At 42.9% G+C, this 21,803-nt stretch overlaps 1 protein-coding gene across 3 annotated transcripts in view; it reads left to right on the forward strand.

Moving 5' to 3' along the window:
- The window catches only part of NR1H4 (nuclear receptor subfamily 1 group H member 4), a 231,042-nt gene that overhangs the window by 63,659 nt on the left and 145,580 nt on the right, over positions 1-21,803 (forward strand). For 2 of the 3 annotated variants that reach the window (XM_073651456.1, XM_073651458.1), the window contains exon 3: positions 4,997-5,362. In XM_073651456.1, coding sequence (XP_073507557.1) covers positions 4,997-5,362 — 366 coding nt within the window. Of the gene's footprint in view, positions 1-2,613; positions 2,796-4,996; positions 5,363-21,803 lie in introns of those variants that run through there. The other variant, XM_073651457.1, reaches the window with a different exon arrangement.

Raw genomic sequence — 21,803 nt, forward strand, 5'->3', positions numbered from 1 at the left:
AGTGCAGGACGGCACCCGTACGCCCCGAATCTGCCCGGTGTCAGAGGGATCAGGCCGCAAGAAGGGGACCAGCCCCTGCACCATCCGTGTTACTCCAGGTCTCGGCTGGAAAAACCGGAGGCTTCTGCACTTCCATTGTGAAGTCGCCACAGTCTCATTCTAGTCACCGTGAGGGTCAAGCAAGTCCGGGAACTCCAGGTTGCCCAGAGGGACTTCAGAGCGCCCGAGCGGTACTGAGTGTGGAAAGCGCAGGGCAGGAGGGAGAAGACCCAGCGTGAGAAGTCGGTCTAGTTAGGAACATAAAGAAAGCGGGGTTCCGTCAAGCGCTCCTGACACATCTGAGGAAGTGCTGAACCCCTGGTCTGGTAGAAAAAAGTGTGACGTGGAGGCGGACACCCGTACAGTGCACCTAAGAACTTTGAACAAGAACTGTGAGTAAAACTCGGATGACTGCACTCCACTGCTTCCGTCAGTTATTTCAGCTGCGCCATCTCTCCTGCACCACTAGTCCCAGCATCACCACCCACCATTAAGCTCTACACTGCCCTGAGGCCCGCTCCACCTGTGGGGAGCTGTTCCATCCTAGCTGCCCTATCAACTGCCTCAGAAGTCTGCAGTAGCGCTGGTACAAATTACCAGAAACTACAGGTGGCGTCACGATCAAACTACAAATCCCATATAAACTATCCCCTTTTTGTTGACCGCCCTGGGCCACGGACCGGGCCAGCCACTGTGACATATTCCCCCCCAGCATCCATAGGCCCGGACACCAAGTACCCCACTGCCCTGGGGGCGCGTCAACATTGCCTAGTTTGGAGCAGATTCCATCCAGATCCACTTCAAAGGAGTGACGTGACCTTTTTTCACCACTCAGTCTTCAAAACCTCTTCAGGAAAAAAAATGTTCAAAAAACTTTATATATGAACAGCAAAGTGGATTTCCCATAAAATGAATAGACAGTATTTTCCAAGCATTTTTTACATGTTTTTTTTTTTTAGAAAGATTTTAGCGCGGAACAGAAAACAAAAAAACATACTATGAACATAACCTAAGGGTATTTGAATTTTTTTTTTATTTGGATTTTGAAGTGGATTCACTTCCAATCCCAGATCAAAGATTATTTTAACCCCTTCACGACATGAACGTCATATGCCGTGTTCCTGCCTTTGATGCGAGCTGGCGTGCCAAGGTCACATCTTTCCAAGCAGATGATGACTGATTTAATCAGCCATCATGTGCCTTTAACAGCCGCGGTGGAGGGCGACGGCAGTGGAGCACGTCATTCCCCTTGCCCATTGGCAGGTATGTGACGTGATCGTGGAGCGCTGATGGGTAGTCATGACAGCCGGAGGTCTGCTGATGACCCCTGTGCTTGTCATTACGATCCTCCTGTAAAGGCCAGCCCATGACTGGCGTTCATAGGAGATTGCTTGTGTTATGTATAGCAAAAATCAGATGACTGCAGCTTCAAGTTCCCTAGAGGGACTATTAAATACAGTATAAAGTGTAAAAAAAAGTTTTAAAACTTTGAAAAGAATAAAAAAAACTCCAAAAAATAAAAAGAATAATAAAAAAAAATACACATATTTGGTATCGCTGCGTTCTTAAAAGTCTGATCTACCGAAATATAAAGTAAATTATTCCAATCGGTAAGCAGTGTAATAAGAAAAAAAATCAAAACGCCAATATTACTGTTTTTTGGCCTCCACAACATTGCAATAAAATGCAATGAGAGACAATTAAAACATTGTATCTACCCCAAAATGGTATCAGTAAAAATGTCCTCTCAGGGTACTAAAAAGAAGCCATCACACAGCCCCATATCCCAAAAAAAGAAAAATAACGACAAATGCAAAATTTTTTTTTTTTTTTTTTACAAATGTCTGATTTTTTTTCAACTCTTAAATATAAAAAAACTATAAACCTTTGCTATCTGCGTACTCTGTCTGACCTGGAGAATCATATTACCATAGGTAACATAGTAAATTTAAAAAAACAAAACAAAAAAAAAACAATTGTGGAATTGCCCTTTTTTGCAATTTTAACTCCTTTGGATTTTTCCCCCCATTTTCCAGTACACTAAATGGTAGAATGGATGGTGTCATTCAAAAGTAAAACTTGTCCTGCTTAAAAACAAGCCCTAGTACGGCTATGTGGATGGAAAAATGTTATGGCTCTTGGAAGCGGGGGAGAAAAAAAACTAAAATAAAAAATCGCCATGTCATGAAGGGGTTAAAGAAAATTTGAAGCAGTTTTTGATGTGATTTTGAAGGTTATAAAACTGTGAAGTCAGCATGTCCTTAAGTTAGAGTAATTGGTAAGCAAGGAGAACACCTCACAATCGACCTTTACATGATGTAAATTGCGTAACCAAGTTGAAGACTATATGCAGGTGCCTGGGAGGTTGTTCTTATTCCCTTATTTCCTGCTAGAAAAAAAAACACTTCTAATATGTTCTGTGACAGAGCAAAATACTGCATCTCTAAAGTGGGAATTTAGTTAAAACAACAGAAATAAAGTCCCAACTCCTGAACTTTCTGCTACTTTAAATCAGTAGACCTAAGTATGATTCACTGTAGTTTAGGTGAGTTAATGAGTAATCTCCATTTAACCTCTGTTCTGTCACACCTTAGCATGTGAGATATAGAAGCAAACTCTCATTTTCAGTGTAATGTAGAATGCAAGGCAACGCTCACCATATTTAAAAGACCTGTACTGTAAACAATAGGAAATATTCTAAGAACATTGGTTTTCTGAGTACATGATGGAAACGATGAGAATGAGCAAGACAAAAGGTAGGTCTTGTTTTATGTGCATTTTTGTAGGTCTTGCATGCCACATAACTACTTAGGACACAATGTACAGCGCCATCAGCAGGAGATGGCCTGATACAGTATATACTACTTGTACACTGCGTGCCAAAAATTCTTGTTTTACAAGTATGGTGAAATATAGATACTCAAAATCGTAACATGCCTTCTACACGACGCAAAACATTAAGCAGGAAGCACGTTACATAGTAGCTGAAGGTCTTTTAATATACACTGCATATAATGTCAAATTCTTATACATGGGATTAATCTCTAGTTTTTGCGGCAATTACGATAATTGTACGTCAATCCCTCATTGCTGTCTTCCATATAGCATAATTATGTATTGCTGAAACAGTTTGTGATCTTTGAGAACTCATCTGATCTCTGTGTAAAGTATGGACATGAAAATATACTGGAGATTTTAGAAACGTTAGTATCTCCACTAACTATTGTTTGCTCGGGACACTAGTTTTGGGGCTACAGTTTATGGCTGCTCATTCCTATGTAAGCTCTTATGCCTTGTCATTTCAAGGGTTACATGAAAGAAGGCAAGATTTCTACATGTATGTGTTTATATTATTTTACACTTTATTTCTATAAAAATAGTTATTCGTAAAAAAAAAAAATATATATATAGATGCAAACTTAACCATGTTTTGTCAAACCATTTAGTATTCTTATATTTGCATATTTAATAATAAAAAATCGAATCCAGTGGGATATTTATATGTACAAGCTGACGTATATGTAAATGTATATATATTATTAGATAGTCAACACAGTCAGAATCAGTCTTATGGAGCATTAGACGAGTAATCGACAGACGAGAATTTGTAGCAATGTTTGTTCCTCATTATCCGAACCGTATAAACATGTAGTCCGTCAAACATCTAGTTTGTCAGGTGACTAGATTGATTATGCCGGCAATAAAATCATCGCAATCTGCAGCACATCACCCCCTGTGAACAGGCTATGTTTTGCCGATGACATACTGATTGAGGACAGAACAATCGTATTGACATCAGATCATTCTGTCGCCATCACTGACTGTCAGCTTGTGACAACAGGACAGTAAACAAGTTCCACACGACATGTACGGTATATTGTCAATTAGCACCAGTTTAACGGTCTGGAATTGGCCTGTGTAAATGCACCATAAGCATATTGGCAGTTGATATATGTACTAAAAAAAATATAGAATTCACCACTTTATTGGGTAACCCCAATAATACATTTTTGCAGGCACTTGTTCCATCTGATGACACTATAATGTTAATATTCTGTTAAAGGGGCTGTCTGGTAAACCCAAGTTATCATGTATTCCCAGGACTGGTTGATCAGTGGGGGTTTGACTGCTGGGACCGGCACCGATTGGCAGAACGGGAAATTGTTATCCTTGACGGAACACTTTTATTCCTATTCCCGAGCGCAAGTGTTCGACAGCCCATTAAGGAATGAATGGAGCAGTGTTCGAACATGCCCGCTGCCCCTCAATTCTATTAAGTGGATAAATGCACCCCTTTCTGCCAATCGGTACGAGTCCCATTTGTCAGACCCTCTCCAATCGGTAAATTATCACCTATCATGTGAATAGTTAATAACTTGGTTTCACTGGACAACCCCTTAAAGGGTCAAGTATGTATCTATTTGTCCAGATATGTTTTTCTTCTTCTATCCTTTTTTATCTGTTCAGTGTCTAGTTTTGAGTATGTAAAAAGTAGACACTGGTGTAAAGCATGATACATGAATGAAATGAGAGATTGGATATTGATCCGTCACTCCAATATTTAGAATAGCTTTATTATTGTTTGGTACCTAAGATGCTTCATTTTTTGGGTTGTCTACTACAATGGTGACACCATTCATCCCATCTTTCCTGTAATCATTTTAGTGATTCGATCGGGACTGTTGAATCCCAGCCTCTGAAAAGATATAGCACACAAAGATACCAAGTTGGAGGTGCAAGAGCCAATTACCCATATTATACAACAGCCATAATAGTAAGGGCCGAATGCAGTTTACACCATAGTTTGGGCATATTTTTGGGGGAGCCGACTAGTCTAATTACATTAATTTAAATATAGCAAATATAATGAAGCAGATAAGCTTAGTCTCTTCTAGTTAGTGATTGATATTTCATTTATTGTGTACCGCTGAGTTTTCTATATTTTTTCTTCTGCTAGGCCTCCATTCAGTGCATGCTCGTTCGCCAGATCATGACTCACAAGGACCTTCATATTCTACTCCCTACAACCATATGCAATTTTCTACAGTTCATCAACCACTCACATCTTCCCCATATCATGTTAATTCCGGATATTACCCACAACAACCCGAAGACTGGTGCCCCAATGGAATTTATGAGCTAAAACGGATTCCCTCTGACAGCCTGTTTTCCATAGACTCTGAAATAGTGGATTTGCCTCCGGCTAAAAAGACCAGGGTCAGTCCTTATGGTTGCAGGGTAAAAGGAGACGAATTGTGTGTTGTTTGTGGAGATAAGGCCTCTGGCTACCATTACAATGCCCTAACCTGTGAAGGATGCAAAGGTAAGAAGAACTAAGTCTTTACTGTATATACAGATTATTACAAAGCTCCTTTGCTATTGTAGAAGATCTATTTAATGGTCTCATTCTTGAATTACTTTATCAAATGTTATATCACAAGAAATTGCATTTGTACCCCTCATTCACATGTAATACACTGTGATATCTTACTACCATTATTACATTTTTTTATGCTTGCAATACTTTCCACTAATTTTCTTGTACCTTTCTTCTGGGGCAAAGGTTTTTCCAGGAGATTACGGACAGTATGTCATAGCAATCATTATCAGAGCTCTGGCTGTTTATAAATATGACATACAGAAAATATACTTCCAGCATAATTTCTCTAAATTCAAGGACTATAACACTTTGAACCATAAAGATTGTTTTCACGCCCATAATAACCTTCATTATACTAAGACATTACACAAAGCCTGAGACTGCGTGTCCTATATACACAGCAGTGCATTACTCTCCAAATATACAACCACAGTTGCAAAAAAGTTGGGATGGTGTGTAAAATGTGAAGAAAACAAGAATACAATGGTTTAGAAATCTCGTATAGCAAATTTTATTTACAACAGAACATAGATCATGTATCAGAAGTGGAACGTCAGACTTTTTCCCATTTCATTTAAAAAAAATAAACTTGTTCAGAAAACGATGGCAGCAACACGTCTCAAAAAACTTGGGACAGGGCCATGTCTACCATTATGTAGTATCACTTCTTCTTTTTACAACAGTCTGTAAAAGTGTGGGGAGTGAGGAGACAAATGGCTGGGGTTTTGGGAGAGGAATGTTGTCCCATTCTTGACTGATGTAGGATTCTAGCTGCTCAACAGTCCTGGGTCTTCATTATGCACCAAATGTTTTCTATTGTATAATTAATAGTGGAAACTGGTATACCAGCATGAACAAAAATCGGCACATCCAAAATCAATGAAAAATAGCATAATTTTATTATATTCCAAACAACTAACAATAACATGCTTCTATTGGTGAAACGTCTGGACTGCAGGCGGACAGGTCCTCACCTGAACTCTTCTTCTGAGATGCCATGCTGTTGTGATAGATTCAGTATGTAATCTAGCATTGTTTGGCTGAAATATGCAAGGCCTTTCCTGAAATTGACATTGTCCTAATGGGAGCAATTTTGTGTTCTAAAACCTCTATATAATGTTCAGCATTGATAGTGCCTTTCAATATGTGTAAGCTACCCATGCATTAGGCACTAATATAACCCCATACGATCAAAGATGCAGGCGTTTTAACTGTGTGCTGATAACAAGATGAATATTCCCTCTCCTCTTAAGTTTTTATTCATCTAACCATAAAATAGTTTTCTATCTTTAATGAGCTCTGGCCCAGAGAAGATGGCAGAGTTTCTGGATTGTGCTGATTTATGGTTTCTCCTTTGCATGATAAAGCTTTAACTTGCATTTGTTGATTGTACAGCGAACTGTGCTCACAGACAATGATTTCTGGAAGTATTTCTGAGCCCATCCAGTGATTTGCATGACTGAATCATGCCTGTATTTAATGTAGTGCTGCCTGAGAGCCTGTAGATCACAAGCATCCATTATTGACAGCCAGCCTTGTCCCTCGTACACATGAATGTCTCCAGGATCTCTGGATTCCCTTGGAATGTCCAAGTCAAATAGACTATATTGTGCAGCTATCTTACACAAAATGTGTTGTATTATATCTTTTGCGATCTACCAGCATGTGATGTATGAATGGTCAACAACAGATGACTAAGTTTCTTCATGCACAATTTTATCATTTCACACATCATGTCGTCAATAAGTTCTAGATGTTATTCCTAAATGAACCCAAAACAATAGACCTTAGTGATTTGATCAATGTCTACTCCAACTGAGGTTGTCTTCTGCTAGAATATTGGGGCCATTACTGCATATGAGCAAAATTCATGCGTGGGTATCTAGTTATAGCCGGTCTATGGTTTAATAAATCACAGTAAATGGCAGGCATAAAGGCCAAGCAGATTTAATGTCAATGACTACAAAAGCATGGTGGCATCCTTTTAAAAACAGCACCACACCTGTCTACTGTTTGTGTGGTATTAGAGCTCAGACTCATTCACTTTGATGGATAGAACTGAGCTAAACAAATGTTTATGGCCGCTTGTCACAAGGATAGGAAAGTGTGGTTCAGCCGTGATACAGACGTGGTCCGTGAAACATATATAAACAATTGTTGGAGTCAATTTATTAGCACATGAATGTGCAGATTCTTCTAGAGAAGAGAAGAGGATACAGTACTGCTTGAAAGTTTGTGAACCCTTATACATTTCCATATTTCTGCATAAATTTGACCTGAAGCTAAGTCAGATTTTCACATAAGTTCTAAAAATAGATAAAGAGAACCAAATCAAATGAATCAAAAATATTATACTTTGTCATTTTCTAGTTAGGAAAATGATCCAATATCACATGTCTGTAAGTGGCAAAAGTATGTGAACTAATAGGATAAGTAGATAATTTGAAAGTGAAATTTGAGTCTCGTGTTTTCAATCAATGGGCTGAAAATCAAGTGTGAGTGGGTTACCTGTTTTATTTAAAGAACAGGGATTTATCAAAGTCTGATCTTCGCAATTCATGTTTATGGTAGTGTATCATGGCATAAACAAAGGGGATGTCTGAGGACCTCAGAAGAAGAATTGTTGATTCTCATCAGACTAGAAAAGGTTACAAAACCATTTCCAAAAGATTGGACTTCACCATCAGAGTCAGGCAGATTGCATACAAATGGAGAAAAATCAAGACCATTTTACCCTCCCCGGGAGTGGTTGTCCAACAAAGATCACTCCAAGAGCAAGACGTATAATAGTCTGCAAGGTCACAAAGAAACCAAAGCCTACCTCTGATCACCAAAAGCCTCTCTCACATTATCATGGTTTGGGTCTGATTTACTGCATCTGGGCCAGGTCAGCTTGCTATCATTGATGGAACAACGATTTCTAAATTTTCTCAGCAAATTCTAAAGGAAAATGTCATGACATCTGTCCATGAGCTGAATGTCAATAGAACATAGGTCATGCTCAAGAAGAATAAAGTTAAAGTTTAGGAAATGGCTAAGTCAAAGTTCTGTCCTTTATCATATAGAAAAGTCGTAAAGTGAGCAGTTCATGGGAGAAAATCCATGCGGAATCTCATGCTGGCAATACACTCTAACATTGACAGGAAAGCACAGACATTAAGGTCCTCTATACACATTAGATAAAAATAATCCAACAATTGATCATTGTTGGTTGTACTATCGGTCATTAGACGACGAAAAAAACAGATTTGGGACTACATTGGAAAATTGGATTTTTTTCAGCACATGATGCAGCCAATGCAGGTCATCCAATGAAAAGATCCAACACGCCTAACGATTTTTTTTTTAAAAACAGTTACAAAAATTGTTCATTTTACTAAACCAGCTGACCATCATTCGTCATGGTCAAGATTGATAATTTCATATAACTTTGATCTACTGTATATAGGCTTCTTTAGTTTAGGGATGTCAGTGTTTATCACTGCATCTCCTGGAGTCAAGATAGTATTGATGAGCTGTGACTCCCTTCTCTCCCCCTGTCTGGAAGATGCTGAGTGTCAGGCTGTTGATACATTGTTACATGGTGGAAAGCACACAGGCATTAGTTTAGGTATTGCAATTTACTCAAAATAATGGAAAATTGCAAAAAATTTTTTTGATATTTTATGCATACATGTGAGTGGATCACATTGTTGAAGCCAGTGATTTTAGACTACCACTGACTTCCACATATAGAGTTTTCCAGAGTGCTTAAAGGGGTTTTCTGGGATGAAAATTCTTCAATCACTCTATATTACTGCAGAAATGTGACAGTGTGCAATGTTCATATGGTCATAATAACCCTAAATTCTCAGTGCAACTGAGCTGTCACATGCCAACAAAAATGTTATCTGCTTCACTCAATGTTATAGCTGTGTCATTGTGGACATGTGCTGACTAGATTGTCATCTACTTCTCTGAATGTTATACTGAGAGAAGCAGGTGGTCACATGCTGACTAGATTGACATAAGAATACAAACATATACATACAAGATGGTTCAGCACACTGCGACTAATGAATACATGAACTCCAGTATTGCTGCAAACGTTAAAAAATGTAAAAGCACTTAAGAGTTTTTTGATCAAAGCATGCAAAAGCTATCCAACCACGTCAAGGTGACCTTTTAATATGGATGGTCCCTGAACACTAAATGTCTTACCTCTCTATGTGCAAAAGCAGCCTCATGTGAATGAGGAGTGAAAAGGAAAACCAGGCACAGCTCGCAGTGAAAACCTTATATGGGAAAGATGGGTGGATAAAGGTACTGAGCCCTGGAGGGGCATTAATTTAATACTCATATTCATTAGTCACGTGTGCTGACGCATCATGCATGTATATGTATGCATATTGGCGACATAGCGTATTTGTGCACCTGTGCATTCATTTAATACTAAAGATGTGCGGGTCCTTTTTTTTCTTTATAAGTATGCAAATGACATACATACGGTCACTTTCACACCCACTCATGCTGCAAAAACAGGGGAATCGTGACAGTGTTGGCAATATTCAGTCACAAAGAGTGACTTTTCCGCCCAAAAAAACCTTTAACACAATTAAAATCAATAGTATGTTCTTAAAGCATGTCAGATTTAAGTAACAGATAAAGGGAGGGGTCGCTCTACTGTAAATAATTAGGGTGCTCTGAAGTAATACGTTACTGAATAATCAAAAGAACTCCGGCACTCCAATGTAGATACAAGAGAATTTATTCTTTGTTGAAACAAAACCCCATAGACGATACATAGGCCAACGTTTCGACCTTACACGGTCTTTTTCAGGGCCTTTTTTGGAAGATGGGGATGTGTTCTTGGCATGTGTAGCGGTGGGACGTCCCACTGCTACACATGCCAAGAACACATCCCCATCTCCCAGAAAAGGCCCTGAAAAAGACCATGTAAGATCGAAACGTTGGCCTATGTATCGTCTATGGGGTTTTGTTTCAACAAAGAATAAATTCTCTTATATCTACATTGGAGTGCCGGAGTTCTTAAGATTTAAGTAACAGACATTTCTGAGTAGTGACAAAATGATTTAACCCCTTAATGACAATCAATATGATGTAAAATTGACCTGAGATATAAGTGAATAGCATCCCCTGATAGGTGAAAATGCAGCAGTTGTCAGCAGTACACTATAGCTGATACCCTCCTGCATCAGTCACGATCAGTGTTGACATCGACCATAGCCTTTTAACCCCTTTTGATGCTGCTATCAATAGTGACTACAACATCTAGATGGTTAACAGAGTGTGGGGGCTCCCTCTTTAACTCCATTGGAACCCTGAGATCATGATTGTGTGGTCCTTATGGTTGCCATGACAGTTCATGGCCAAATAACGGCCTTAGCGTCTGCTGGCTATAGTGACCTATTCAGAAGTTAGTAACATTTAGGGGCTAAAAATAAAATTTTTCTTTCTTCTCATTTCACTTTGCATTAATTCCTGAAAAGCACCTGAAGGGTTAATGAACTACCTGACAGCAGTTTTGAATATATTGAGGGGTGCGGGTTTTAAAATGGTGTCACTTTTCCATTATATTTTCCCCAGAGTCACTTCAAAACTGAATAGGTCTGTAAAAAAACAAGTTTTGTAAATTGCCTTGAAAAAAATGAAAAATTAGTGCTACAATTTTAAAACTTCTAACGTTCTAACAAAACAAAATAACATTTTACAGATTGTGCTGATGTAAAGCAGACATGAGGTAAATGTTATTTATTAACTATTTTGTGTGGTGTGACTATCTGGATTAAAGGGATAATCATTCAAACTTTGAAAATTGCATATTTTTTAGAAATGTTTGTCTAATTTCTGAAATTTTTTATAAATAAAAGCAAAATATATCAACCTAAATTAACCATTATCATAAAGTATAATGTCATGAAAAAACAGTCTTAAAATCATTGGGATATGTTGAAACATTCCAGAGTTATTGCCACATAAAGTGACATAGTCATGGCCGAAAGTGTTAGCACCCTTGAAATTATTCCAGAAAAGAAAGTATTTCTCTCAGAAACTTATTGCAATTACAAGTTTTGTTATACACATGTTTATTTCCTTTGTGTGTATTGTAGCAACACAAAAATACAAAGAAAAAAAGGCAAAATAATTTCACCCAAAACCGGACAAAATTGTTGACACCCTCGACTTAATAATTGGTTGCACACCCTTTGGAACAAATAACTGCAATCAACTGCTTTCTATAACCATCAACAAGCTTCTTACACTTCTCAACTGGAATTTTGGACCACTCTTTTTTTGCAAACTGCTCCAGGTCTCTCATATTTGAAGGGCGCCTTCTCCAAACAGCAATTTTAAGATCTCTTCACAGGTGTTCAATGTGATTTAGATACAAAATCATTGCTGGCCACTTCAGAAATCTCCAGCGCTTTGTTTCCATCCATTTCTGGGTGCTTCTTGAAGTATGTCTGGGGTCATTGTCATGCTGGAAGAACCATGACCTAGGATGCAAACCCAGTTTTCTGACACTGGGCACGAAATTGCGACCCAAAATCCTTTAGTAATCTTCAGATTTCATGATGCCTTGCACATAGTCAAGGCACCCAGTATCAGAGGCAGCAAAAGAACCCCCAAAAATCTTTGAACCGCCACCATATTTGACTGTAGGTACTGTGTTTTTTTTGTAGGTCTCATTCCATTTTTAGTACACAGTAGAATGATGTGCTTTAACAAAAAGTTCTATCTTGATCTCATCTGTCCAGAAAATGCTTTCCCAGAAGGATTTTGGCTTACTCACGTACATTTTGGCAAACTGCAGTCTAGATTTTTTATGTCTCTGTGTCAGCAGTGGGGTACTCCCGGGTCTCCTGTCATAGTTTTCAAATGACGACGGATAGTTTGCGCTGACACTGATGCACCCTGAGCCTGTAGGACAGCTTAAATTTCTTTGGAATTTGATTAGGGCTGCTTATCCACCATCCGGACTATCCTGTGTTGCAACCTTTCATCAATTTTTGTCTGCCATCTACATTCAGGCAGATTAGCTACAGTGCCATGAGTTGTAAACTTCTTGATTATGTTGCGTATTATGGATAAAGGAACATCAAGATCTCTGGAGATGGACTTGTAACCTTGAGATTGTTGATATTTTTCAACAAGTTTGGTTCTCAAGTCCTCAGACATTTCTCTTCTCTTTGTGTTCTCCATGCTTAGTGTGGCACACACAGACACACAATGCAAAGATTGAGCCAACTTCTCCCCTTTTTATCTGGTTTCAGGTGTGATTTTCATACTGCCCACACCTGTTACTTGCCACAGCTGAGTTTGAACGAGCATCACTTGCTTGAAACAAAGTTGTTTAACCAAAATATTAGAAAGGTGCTAACAATTTTGTACAGCTCATTTTTGGGGGTTTTGTGTGAAATTATTTCCAATTTGCCTTTTTTTCCTCTGTTTTTTTGCGTTGTTCCAATACACACAAAGGAAATGAACATGTAAATAACAAAACATGTGTAATTGCAATAATTTTCTGGGAGAAATACTTTATTTACTGGAACAATTTCAAGTGTGCCAACACTTTCGGCCATGACTGTATGTCAGATTTGAAAAATTTGGCTTGGTCACTAAGGGGTTTTTAAAGGGGCTTTCTGATGGGACTGAGACTTTCGGCAGTCCTGCTAATCAGCTGCTTGAAGCAGAACTTCAGTGACTGCTACTATGTGCCCTCCCTTGATTATTAGGCACAGCTCTGTATAATTTGTAGTGGTGGTGCCTAGTAATAACGTTAACTGCTCTGAAATGTACAGCAATGTATACAAAGAAGGGAATCCAGTGCATGTGACTCTCCCCCTGGGCCGTGGGGCACGCGGATCCGGGCGATGGGGGAACGATGGGGGTAGTACTAGTGGCGGCCCGGTCTCGCGGCTCAGGGTGGTCAGGCCAATGGTAGTCTGCTATGCGCTCCAAATAATGTCCGACTACGCCACCCGTGGCTTGCGGTTATTAGGAACCGCCGCTGCAAGGCAGTCCGCTGGGGCTGATGATGGGTGCAGCTGAGGTGATGTGACTCCCCACGGGAAGAGTGCAGCCCCAGGGCAGTGTAGTGGATGTTGGGAGTGATGGTAGTGCGGGTCCCAGTGCTGATAGTGCTGGAGGCGCGAAGGAGCACACAGACAACAAGTTACAGTCCAGGGTCTTTACTCACAGTTCGTTTGTTCCAGGTCACTTCGGCCAGCAGTGACCGCCCGAGACGTGCTGCGTCCACCAGGTGAGGGGCTCGGTCAACTCCCAGGTAGTTCAGGAGCATGGCACAGGACCCCCTTTTATCCTTTCTCTGGCCTGCCTCACCAGTAACCCACTTTTGTCCAGCTGCCGCGGACCTGTGCGGTTAAACGTGGGCCCCGTCCTCCGCTGTCCTATATGGTGCCTTCCTAGCAGGTTTGATGAGGTGTTGCACCAATATATGATCACGACGACCGGTCTTTGGCTGAGGGTTGTTTCTCCTCCACCAACTTGGGATCCGGTACCCTTAATCTGCCTGACCCTGCACCCTGGATTCTCGTGGGTTCTTAGGGTCCCTTCCACCTTCTTGTTCCTGAGCCCTTCTGTTTCTCTGTCTCTCCTTCTTTGCAGTTCCTTTCTGTTTCTGTTCCTTTCTCTTGGAGCTGAGATGAGCCAGAATCTCAGCTCCCCTTCACCTCCTCCTCGGCCTCTTCTCCAGGCCCACTTCTCCTTCTCCTCTCAGGCCCCGGCCTCTTCCCTAGGCCTGCCTCTGGAGCAGCACTCAGCCTGAGCTGCTGCTCCCTGTCTTCTCCTCTCCACAGAACGAACACTGTTCTAAGATGGCTCCTCCCTTTTATACTTCCCTCTAGCCATGAGCCCAGGTGACCAGCAACCAATGAGCTCCTATCTACGCTCAGGAACCAACCCCTATCTGCCCCTACAGCACTGGGTGTTCCACCCCCCTCCCCACTCCAGGCAGGGACATAGTCGGTCGTGCCTGCACTTCTGTCTAGTGGGAGCACCGTTGAGTTGTCCCTCAGAAATGGGGTGTGTGTGCTGTATGCAGCTAACTGAGCCCTGGTCCATACTCCATCCTTACCTGGGAGTGGAATATCACACCTCTGGCAGAGGTGCAATACCCCTGTAGCGGCCGAACCCTCGGGGCGCTACATTCCCCCCTGGTAAAGCACAGCACGTCCTCGGGCTGGAAAAGAGCAAAAACAGTTAATTACAGGACATGCAAAACTTTTTAAAACTTTTCACATCAGAAAACAGGCAACATGGTTCAATTCCCTTTATGGGAAACGCTTTTCTTTTCTTGTCACACTATTATAAAACGCTTACTAATACTTCTGGAACTCTTTTGACATATAAACACTATTAGAAAACATTCACATTACTATCTAGCAGCATATAAAAACTTTTCATATAAAACATTTACAGGAAAACATTTTTACAACACATTCTTGGATCCTGGCGGCGGTGCAACTTGCGACCAGGTGTTCTTTCTTTTTAAAGGTGCAACAGTCCATTTTAACTTTGAGGTAGACGTTGCGGTTCTTGTATAAAACCAGTAGGGGGCGCTTTAAGAAGCGCAACTATATACATGGGATTGGCCGTTCCCAGTCCTCGGCCGGTGGGGATAGGGGAATGGCTGCTCACAGTCCTCAGCCTGTTAGAGGAAGAGGGGTGGCTGTTCTCAGTCCTCAGCCAGGTTACTTAGGGGATAGGGCATAACGTTCACACAGTCCTATATCAGTCCCAACGGGGACCACACGCAATTTGAAACAGTCCCACACAGTTCCTTTGCACCCTTACGGGTAACTATTTATAATGTCACTTGACCGTTCACTGGTAACGGTGTCTTCGTGACGCTCCTTCTTCCTCCTCATACGGATCTTCAGGCCCGTCCGGGCCCTCCTGGTACTCAGCGTCCGAGTAGTGCTGTTCCTCCTCCTCTACTACTCGGCGGACGTGTAGGGCGTACCACCCCTTCACGCCTTGGTGTCGGGTGTAAGACACCACGTCGCCTGGGAATAGATCCCGCCCACGATGGCCTTCCGGTAGGTGACTCTCCACATCTCTCCTTGTCACAAACATGTCACTGATGGTCTCGGGGTCTCGGATGAAGCCGCGCTCCATCTGGAACTTCACCACAGTCCCGGTGACTCGGGGTCTGCGGGCAGTTCGGGGATCTCGTCGCGCCTTCATTTTCTGCTCCGCGCTCTGGACCTGCAGCTTCTCTTGCTTCACCCGCCGCTCTCGCTGCTCCTTCTCAAACATCTCCAGCTGTTGGCGGCAGGCCTCCCGCCGCTCAGTTGCGCCCGCTCGCGTTTCATTCGTGAACCCCATCAGGTCCTCCCCTGTGGGGTCCCATTCAAACTGGGCATCTTCCAATGGCAGCTGGGGGATTTCCTGAGGCGCCGGAGCAGGTATGAGGGTCTCAGAGGGTACTTCGACCTCCGCGGACGGGCTCCTCCGGAAGCGGGGGTTGACAAACTCGAGGGGCCAGATGAAAGGCAGCCCATCCGGAGTGGTGTATTGGGCGAAGAGATCCGCGCCCAGTGGTGGTACTGCAGCAGCAGGGGGCGCAGGTGGGTTGGCAGCGCCCGGGGGCACGTGACCTTGCGACCAGGCCCGTGCTGGTTGTTTCCTGGTTGCTCCCAAGGGCGGTACAGCAGGTGCAGGGGGTTCCGTCGGGGCAGCGGCGCCCGGGGGCGCAGGGCCTTGCGGCCGGGCCTGCGATGGTGGTTGGCTGAGCACGCCCGGGGTCAGAGGGCACGGCGTGGGGCGGGGCTCACCGGCAGCGTCGACGGCCTGGGGGCCGGTTGATGGCGGCGGGGGCACGGTGTCGACGGCGGGTCCCGGTGCGTTGGGCTCCGTGACGGGGTGCAGGGGCAGGTCGGCAGCCTCAGGATTCAGTGCAGGGGCGTCTCCGTTACCTGCCTCTGCTGTCGCGGCCTCCTCCGCGGCGTCGTCCTCGGCCTCCGCTCGGCCTTCACTGCTCTTGGTGGCTGGTGCGCTGCTCGTCGATGGCGCCTTCGGCTGCAGGATCACAGCCCGTCGGGCCACTTCCTTCTTCCATCCGGCGATCACGTCCTGCTGCGCCCGGACCATCCTCCGGTCCAGCTCTTCCAATGCCGCCCGTGTATATTCGGGGTCCTCCTTGGGGAGATGGGCTAACAGCTCGGTGAGGCTGCATGGTGGTGTAGCTTGCAGCAGGCCCTTTGCCAGGGTACCGGAACTGGTTTCTCCCTCCGTCTCCGGGTGCGGCCTGGCCAGACTGATCCAGACTGCGCCCTGCCCCACAGTTTTCTTCTCTCTCCGCCCCCAGAGGGGGTGGTCCTGGGGCATTCTGCTGACAATCACTTTCAGGGGCAGCCCCCCCATGTTGATGGACATCTCCACTTCTGCATTCATGGCTGGTGGGGGCGGGCTCCTTCCTTGGCGCCATTCTGGGACCTGGCCCACGATGGGAGGTGGCTTCCTGCTGTCTTTTGGTGCGCACATAATGGCGTCCGCTCTGCCAGGGCGGGAAAGACGGATGAAGATGGCGGGAAACGGTCCAAGATGGCGTCTGATGGCGGGAATCGGCTCCGGATGGCGGGAAACGACTCCGGACGGCGGGAAACTTCTTTTTAAGGTACATGTGCAATTTTCTTCAGGCACGCAATACCCGCTTGTGGCGGGTTGGTAATGATCCTGCCGACTACGCCAAAGCTGACTCGCCCCCTGGGCCGTGGGGCATGCGGATCCAGGCGATGGGGGAACGATGGGGGTAGTAGTAGTGGCGGCCCGGTCCCGCGGCTCAGGGTGGTCAGGCCAATGGTAGTCTGCTATGCGCTCCAAATAATGTCCGACTACGCCACCCGTGGCTTGCGGTTATTAGGAACCGCCGCTGCAAGGCAGTCCGCTGGGGCTGATGATGGGTGCAGCTGAGGTGATGTGACTCCCCACGGGAAGAGTGCAGCCCCAGGGCAGTGTAGTGGATGTTGGGAGTGATGGTAGTGCGGGTCCCGGTGCTGATAGTGCTGGAGGCGCGAAGGAGCACACAGACAACAAGTTACAGTCCAGGGTCTTTACTCACAGTTCGTTTGTTCCAGGTCACTTCGGCCAGCAGTGACCGCCTGAGCCGTGCTGCGTCCACCTCCTCCTCGGCCTCTTCTCCAGGCCCACTTCTCCTTCTCCTCTCAGGCCCCGGCCTCTTCCCTAGGCCTGCCTCTGGAGCAGCACTCAGCCTGAGCTGCTGCTCCCTGTCTTCTCCTCTCCACAGAACGAACACTGTTCTAAGATGGCTCCTCCCTTTTATACTTCCCTCTAGCCATGAGCCCAGGTGACCAGCAACCAATGAGCTCCTATCTACGCTCAGGAACCAACCCCTATCTGCCCCTACAGCACTGGGTGTTCCACCCCCCTCCCCACTCCAGGCAGGGACATAGTCGGTCGTGCCTGCACTTCTGTCTAGTGGGAGCACCGTTGAGCTGTCCCTCGGAAATGGGGTGTGTGTGCTGTATGCAGCTAACTGAGACCTGGTCCATACTCCATCCTTACCTGGGAGTGGAATATCACACCTCTGGCAGAGGTGCAATACCCCTGTAGCGGCCGAACCCTCGGGGCGCTACACATGCCGTCACAAGAATCCATTTGAAGTGCTCTAAAGACATTTTATTCAGATATTAGTCGAAGATCACATTTACCAATGTTATCTTCTCACATTCATTTCAGATCATTTTGACTGTAAAATGATAATTTTGATATGTAAAATATTGCATCCTCATATATCTGCCCTTATACCAACATGTTTTTAGATTATTAGGTTGCATAATTTTATTCCAAATTCCAATGAGCTTTTTTGCTCCCGATACATCCTTATTCATATTAATAAGCAAGTTATATGGGCACCCATAGGATGATTGATACAAATACACCTTCAAAAATGCAATAGTAAGCAGCTTGGTGTGAAATTACAATATATGTTTTATGTTGTTCTTTAATCTGTAATGGTTCTTACTGAATTTACTATTGCGGGTTTCAAATGACATTTCAAATATGTTTGGCTGGACTAGAAAATAAGATATTTGGTACTTGCAGGTGGTAGAGGCGTTCTCTGGACTAAGGTTTATTTTGCTTCGTTTAGCCTCTGCCCTTATAACTTCCATTGTCTTCTGCAGAGCATAGCTTGCACTGAAAACAGGGTGGGCCATTTATATGGATACACCTAAATTAAATGGGAATGGTTGGTGATATCAACTTCCTGTTTGTGGCACATTAGTATATGGGAGGGGGAAAACTTTTCCAGATGGGTGGTGACCATAGCGGCCATTTTGAAGTCAGTCATTTTGGATCCAACTTTATTTTTTTCAATGGGAAGAGGGTCATGTGACACATCAAACTTATTGAGAATTTCATGAGAAAAACAATGGTGTGCTTGGTTTTAACGTAACTTTATTCTTTCATGAGTTTTTTACAAGTTTATGGCCACTTATAAAATGTGTTCAAAGTACTGCCCATTGTGTTGGATTGTCAATGCAACCCTCTTCTCCCACTCTTGACACACTGATAGCAACAACGCAGAAGAAATGCTATCACAATTTTGTATATATTTTTTATTCTTGGTGTATCTTAGTTTTGGTAGCCAGTGGACTTAATTGATCAAGATAGTTTAGCAGAAAAACTATCCACGTTAACATTAGCACCCAATCAACTACTTTAAAAAGGACCTGTCTACAGGGCAAAAATGGACAGATTTTGTACCTATTTTATTTGTGATACTTCCCTAATTATGTTTTTTCTTTTTTTTTTAAATCCACCATAAGGTTCCAGATAGAGAACCTGTTAGCAGGATTTTGTAATGTAAAGTAAAGACATGGCTGTAATGGCGCTGTAATACTGATTACAATGATACTTTTGGTGAAGAAATCCGCTTTGTGGTTGTTCTTTAATAACCATTTTAAGTTTTCTACTAATTAGATTTCAATGCACAGAGGCTTTACTGTCTACAGGTCCTGGGCAGGGGAGGAAGGAAAAGAGTATACAGACAGGACAGCACGGGATCACAGCTGATTCTTTCTGTGAAGTAAAACATGTTTTTAAACCTCTCAGAAATAATCGGCTGTGTTCCCATGTTGTGCTATCTGTATACTCTTTTGTGACCTCCCCTGCCCAGGAGTTGTGGTATGTTCAGACCATGTTCCTGTACAGTCAGACACAGCCATTACACAGTACACAGCAGGGGCACATTTATAAGATTATTTCAGCAGAGGAACGTTTTTTTAACACATCCAATTGTAGAACTTATTATTATTCCAAGATCTAGTGATTATAATGTACTTTGTTTGTGGGACAACCCCTTTAATACCGTTTTTTAGCAAAGTATAATATAATAAAAATTCTACCCATAGGTATAACATTTGATTTAAAAACTAATAATAACCTAATAATGACTACAACTCTTTTAACCTAACCTTCTTATTTTGCAACATGAATAAAATTAGCACTCTGGCTTTATTTATCTTCTCTGATGATAACCTAAATTCCAAATTTGCAGAGCCAATTGTAAATCCCAAAAACTCCAAAACCACACTTAGGCTGCGTGCACACGATGCGTTTTTCATGCGTTTATGCTGCGGAATTTCCGCAGCGGAAATGCATCAAAAACGCATGGTAATCCGCACCCCATGGTCCCCAATGGGATTCCGCAATGTCAATGCACATGCTGCGGATTTTTCCGCAGCGTTTCTGCAGCGCAAATAAATCCGCAGCATGTTCATTAATTTTGCGGAAGCGCCGCCATTGACTTGCATTGAGACGCATAGAAACTGCAACTGTACATTTGTACAAGCGGCTTCTATGCGTCTCTATGTGCGGATGGTACCCAGTTCTGGAGGAGAGGAGACTCTCATCCAGACCTGGGTACCATTGTACCTGTAAAAAAAAGAATAAAATAATAAATAAAGTTTATATTCACCTGTCCGGCGGCCCCAGCAGCGCTTCTCCTTCCAGGACCTGAGATGACGTCGCGGTCATGTGACCGCAGGCTGTCTCGCGAGATGCCGGCAAGCCAGGATGGAGCGCGACAGCACACACGGGGGGGAATCGGGGGTAAGTATAGCTTTATTTTTTTATTTTTACGGTCACACTATATAAATCCATGCCGTTTGCATGGATTTATACAGTGTGACCTAGTTGTCAAGCACTTTCCAAGTGATGCTATCGCCTGGAAAGTGCTTGTCAGTCCGCATGCGGAAACACATGCGTTAACGCATGTGGGTACGCATGTGAATCCGCATGTATTCCGCATGTATTCTGCAGGAAAAACGCATGTACAATCTGCATGCGTTTTTTCTGCCAGGGAGATGCAGAAATGCTGCAGAAATTTTCTGCATCGTGGGCACATAGCCTTAGAAACATTTTTTTTTTCCGGAGATAGTGGGAATCCAAAAAACTCAGCCAGATGAATGAATTTATTCATGTCCAAACAAATATTATAATTAGAGGGCCCCACAAAAAGAAATTGTCTAAATAGTTGACAATGCCTCCTTCAGGACTCTCCCTTTAAGATACCCACTGCAAAAAAAGTATGATACATTGTCAAAACAGTAGCACGAAAGAGTTTCCTCCCATTAGGAGGCATTTATCGAAGAAAACTTTTACTTCAAATTGAAATCTCAAAGAGCTAAAACCTGCTAGATATATTGATATCAATCTAAATGCAGATTTAATATCTACTTTTGCTAACATTGCATTTTTTCTAATCCTACCTAAAAGAATAAATGCATCTTCAAATGATGCGTATTTAACAGATGCCAATGATTTGTCAATACTGTCATTTAATGATGAACGGTTAGAAAACCATAAATGATGTATTAACCGGAAGGAGTTATGCTCATTTTTCGATTCTATGCCCAATGGTGATAATCTAAAATCTTCAAAAGGAGATTCAGAGAAGAAGCCTGCTATTCTTCCATCTTCAATTTCTTTGAATCATTTTTTTATATATTGGTTCACTTATTTTAAATTTTTCACCCATTGACAACCACGAATGCTGCAGCTTGCCACATGAAATCCATCTCAAACTCATCCCTAATTAGAGCTGACTTCATTCTGTCTGGATACGTTTCTAAGTATGACTGCATTCTTTGCCATTTCACTGGAGTTCAAGCTTTTTTATATACATTTTCTAGTTGAGGGCTTCTTTGATTTGCCTTTTTAAAACAACAGGACATAGCATGTGCTCCGCCACAAAAAGAGCACTCAAGTTTGTAATGGCAATTGGTTAACTATTGCCACTGTCCCTCATTGAATACAAAACCAACCCTTTTCTTAAACCTGAAGTACTAAAAGGAGTAGGTTTATTCATATAGTTAACTCTTTGTTGGAACATTGG

Source organism: Phyllobates terribilis, unplaced genomic scaffold (assembly GCF_046119375.1).
Source record: "Phyllobates terribilis strain yellow unplaced genomic scaffold, ASM4611937v1 Scaffold_11__3_contigs__length_659146591, whole genome shotgun sequence".
In the NCBI taxonomy this organism is placed as follows: Eukaryota; Metazoa; Chordata; class Amphibia; order Anura; family Dendrobatidae; genus Phyllobates; species Phyllobates terribilis.